We start from the raw sequence: 3,252 nt of genomic DNA, 5'->3' as shown, positions 1-3,252 counted from the left end.
AGAAGATTATATGGGTTCCTATATCCGAAATATTAAAATCAGACTCCTTCATTAGCATGGGATGTTCCATCCTTCTTTAAAAAATAATGTATTTACTTTTTTAAGCTATCCAACAACCATACTACCATACTGCTACAATTTATTTTCTGTACTACTTCAATTTATGTTCCCACAACTTTGTTACTTAAAAGCTACAGCTCATTGGAATTTAACAAGTTTCCACTTGGGAAATCCTCCTAGCACTTGGGAAGTCCCCCCCCCCCCCAGCAATTTTGGTGAAAATTAAATGATTATCTGCTTGTATATTACTACTACAATTATATATTATATATACTGATATATTCAGTTGAAAACTCCTTGAGTTGAGTTTTTACTATGACATTCAACTTTTTTTTTATTTTGACCTCAAATGTCAAAACTAGGGTGGATGAAATGTTTATATCTATCACTACCAGAGCTGAAACATTAGATTTGTGATTTGACTTTGATCCACAAATACACTATGTACTAACATTCCTTTAGATGGGCTTCATAAAGGACTGAGTTTACTCGTGCCTTGATCCTGTTACATTTGTGTTAGTGGAAAACTGTGCTAAAAGAAATATTTAAGTTACAGTTGTTGACCTTGTTCTGATAATGCTAGTTGCAGTTACTGAAGATGCTACTTGCCTGACTTCTGCGCAGATTCCTCTGAGTTTAAGGACAAGTAAGCATTAGGATATCGACAGGTAAGGAGCGCATTAGCATTTTTTATGTAGTAGTATCTTCTAGCATATTTATGTAGAAGTATCTTCATTCTTGCTCTGGTAACCTGATACTGATTTTAGCATCATAAAAACTTAAGCTGCGTACACACGGCAAATTTTTCTCGCCCGATAATCGGTATCGGCCAATTATCGGGCGAAAATCTGCCGTGTGTACAGCACAATTTATGCAGCTCTAACAAGCTCTGCATACCCTCTATCCAATGTGAAACCTCCATGAAGTAGGTCACCATCATATCACTTCTCAGATATAACAGTAACCTAGAGTGCAACCATACCTATGTAAATCAGTGCTTCTGGAATTAATATAAACCAAAAAGGGAATATTACGGATCTGTTACTAAATATATTATCTTCACAAGGCTGCATTCAGGAAGATTCATCTGTAGGCTAACATACACATTCTTCTGTCTCATTTGAGAATGCTCATATATAATGACATGTTCGGGAAAAGGAGAAACTAGGTCATCTCTGTACTTAAAAACATAAGCAAGCAATATGAAGCCACAGTGTAACATTAAATAGTGTGGCAATGGTAATGGTCTTGTGTTTACTTTTAAATTTTGGATGTTCTGTGTTCCAAAAAAAAGTATTATTTTGTATAACAAGTCTTAGCCTATAACAGTTCCAAAATAATTTTCCAGGTAACAGATTACCTATGTGAAGTGCAAGGTCAACAAATCTATGCAGATAACATATTTCAGTTTTACAGTGGCCATCCATCTCAAGGTGTTTCTGTTATTAGGAGAAACATTGCCTGAGTACTGAAAACGTAAGTAAATGCCCCAAATTTTGTAAATGTTTGCTGTGCAGCCTCAGAATGTTTTCTGGTGCCTCAGACTTTAGATTCTTCTAACTGAAACTTCTAACTAAAAGCCCACCCTTAATATCAGTGACCCCAGACAAGAAACAACAGTGTAAGAGTCCCAGGAAAACTTAGAAATACAACATTACAGATGTTTTTGTTACTCTCTGTCTCTATCAGAGATATTCCATCTTTTCATCCATTCCCTTCCTGTGTATATGACATTCTGTCACAAGGACAGAAATTCAAAGAATCAATAAAAACTAAACAGAGTTTCTAACCTTTCCCGCACTATACAAAATTAAAACAAAAAAAAAATATTTGTATATTGCAGTTGGGTTTAAAGGAAACCTGTACTGAGAGAAGCACAAAGACTGTCAATGCTTACCACCTTTCTAAAATGTTTTTTGCTTGGCTGTCCCTGGCTTCAAAGGAACAGAGATAGAACAGAAATGCAGCTAACACGTAGAAAGCCACAACTCCTAATCTGCATGATTGTTTTGTGCCAGTGATTTGAAAAGTATTGAAGACTTTTGATAAACAAAAGATAAGCAAACACCATTTTCCATCACTGGCAGCCTAAATATTTTTACACTACTATTATTATTTATACAACAGGTTCAAAATGGGATTGAACTTGGGGTGTCAAAGCTGAGTTTTAATCTTCAACATTTCAATTATTTACTGTAATGGAATAATACAGTATATGACTGTTTAGCTAAAAGTGAGCTGGTTTGGATTTGCTCTTGTAACTAATACCGTGGTCTACGTCTGCTCTGTTTATTTTAATCTATTTTTACACAGTGTGTGAGGACTGAATGGCATAAATGTGAGTGAGGACTGCGTACAGAACAGTCTCTTGCTGCTCCATCCTTGCTGACAGTTTACACAGGTGTTTGCTGTTCCTAATGACTAAAAAATTATATTTTACAGGCAGCATTGGCTACCACTACAGCTTAAAATATGCAACTTTCATGTACAACATGTACGATTTAAAAGGATTCAGGTTTTTTTCCGCAGTAAAAAAAGCAATTGTGGTTGTGAGCTGTTATATTTGGCTGCTATAAATTAACTAAAGCTACCTTGTTCTGGTTCATTCCTTGCCAACCCATACCTGTCAGAACACTTCATGTTTGATAAGCAAATGAGCTAAAAGCCTCTTTCAGCCTATTTGGTGACATGGTAGATGGGGCTGCTGTCTCACGTAGAATATTTGACCAATTTGATGGGGTATTATGGCAATCAGTAGGGTATTACCAGGTCACCTCCACTGGACAAATCTAAATGAATTAGAACTGAAATATGTAGTTTGTCTTAGTCTGTCCTGTAGAGATAAAAAAAAAAATCTAAACAAAAAGCTTTGTATAGTGTGTAATGACACAGATAATTAGATATCAATCTAAATATACTCTTTTACTAGTGATGTCTCGGTTTCTGAATTGGAGACGGCTGCTAATGTGCATGTTAATTGACCTCTTTAACTAGACAATCCAATATATTTTTGTCTGACAGATCTGAGAGTAAATGGAACTCACATTATAGCTGTACTCATCCCACAAAGACAGAAAGTGAGAAAACAAATTGTTTGGACTATTATGTGATTGGTTTCAAATGTAGGATACACAGAAGATTTATTCAGAATTGATATGACAAGTATTTTTATTTTATTTGGTAGGGTTTTTT

At 35.2% G+C, this 3,252-nt stretch overlaps 1 protein-coding gene across 1 annotated transcript in view; it reads right to left on the bottom strand.

Annotated features, from left to right (window-relative positions):
• Nucleotides 1-796, bottom strand: part of CFAP54 (cilia and flagella associated protein 54) — a 176,825-nt gene extending 176,029 nt beyond the window's left edge. The window contains exon 1 of the mRNA XM_072399011.1: nucleotides 670-796. Within this exon, the coding sequence (XP_072255112.1) occupies nucleotides 670-796 (127 nt within the window). The remainder of the gene's footprint in view (nucleotides 1-669) is intronic.
• Between the last annotated feature and the right edge of the window lie 2,456 nt (nucleotides 797-3,252).

The sequence above is a fragment of the Pyxicephalus adspersus genome, chromosome 2, assembly GCF_032062135.1.
Source record: "Pyxicephalus adspersus chromosome 2, UCB_Pads_2.0, whole genome shotgun sequence".
Classification (NCBI taxonomy): domain Eukaryota; kingdom Metazoa; phylum Chordata; class Amphibia; order Anura; family Pyxicephalidae; genus Pyxicephalus; species Pyxicephalus adspersus.
Note: the sequence above shows the minus strand (reverse complement) of the source record. Positions and strands in the feature narration are given on the sequence as shown.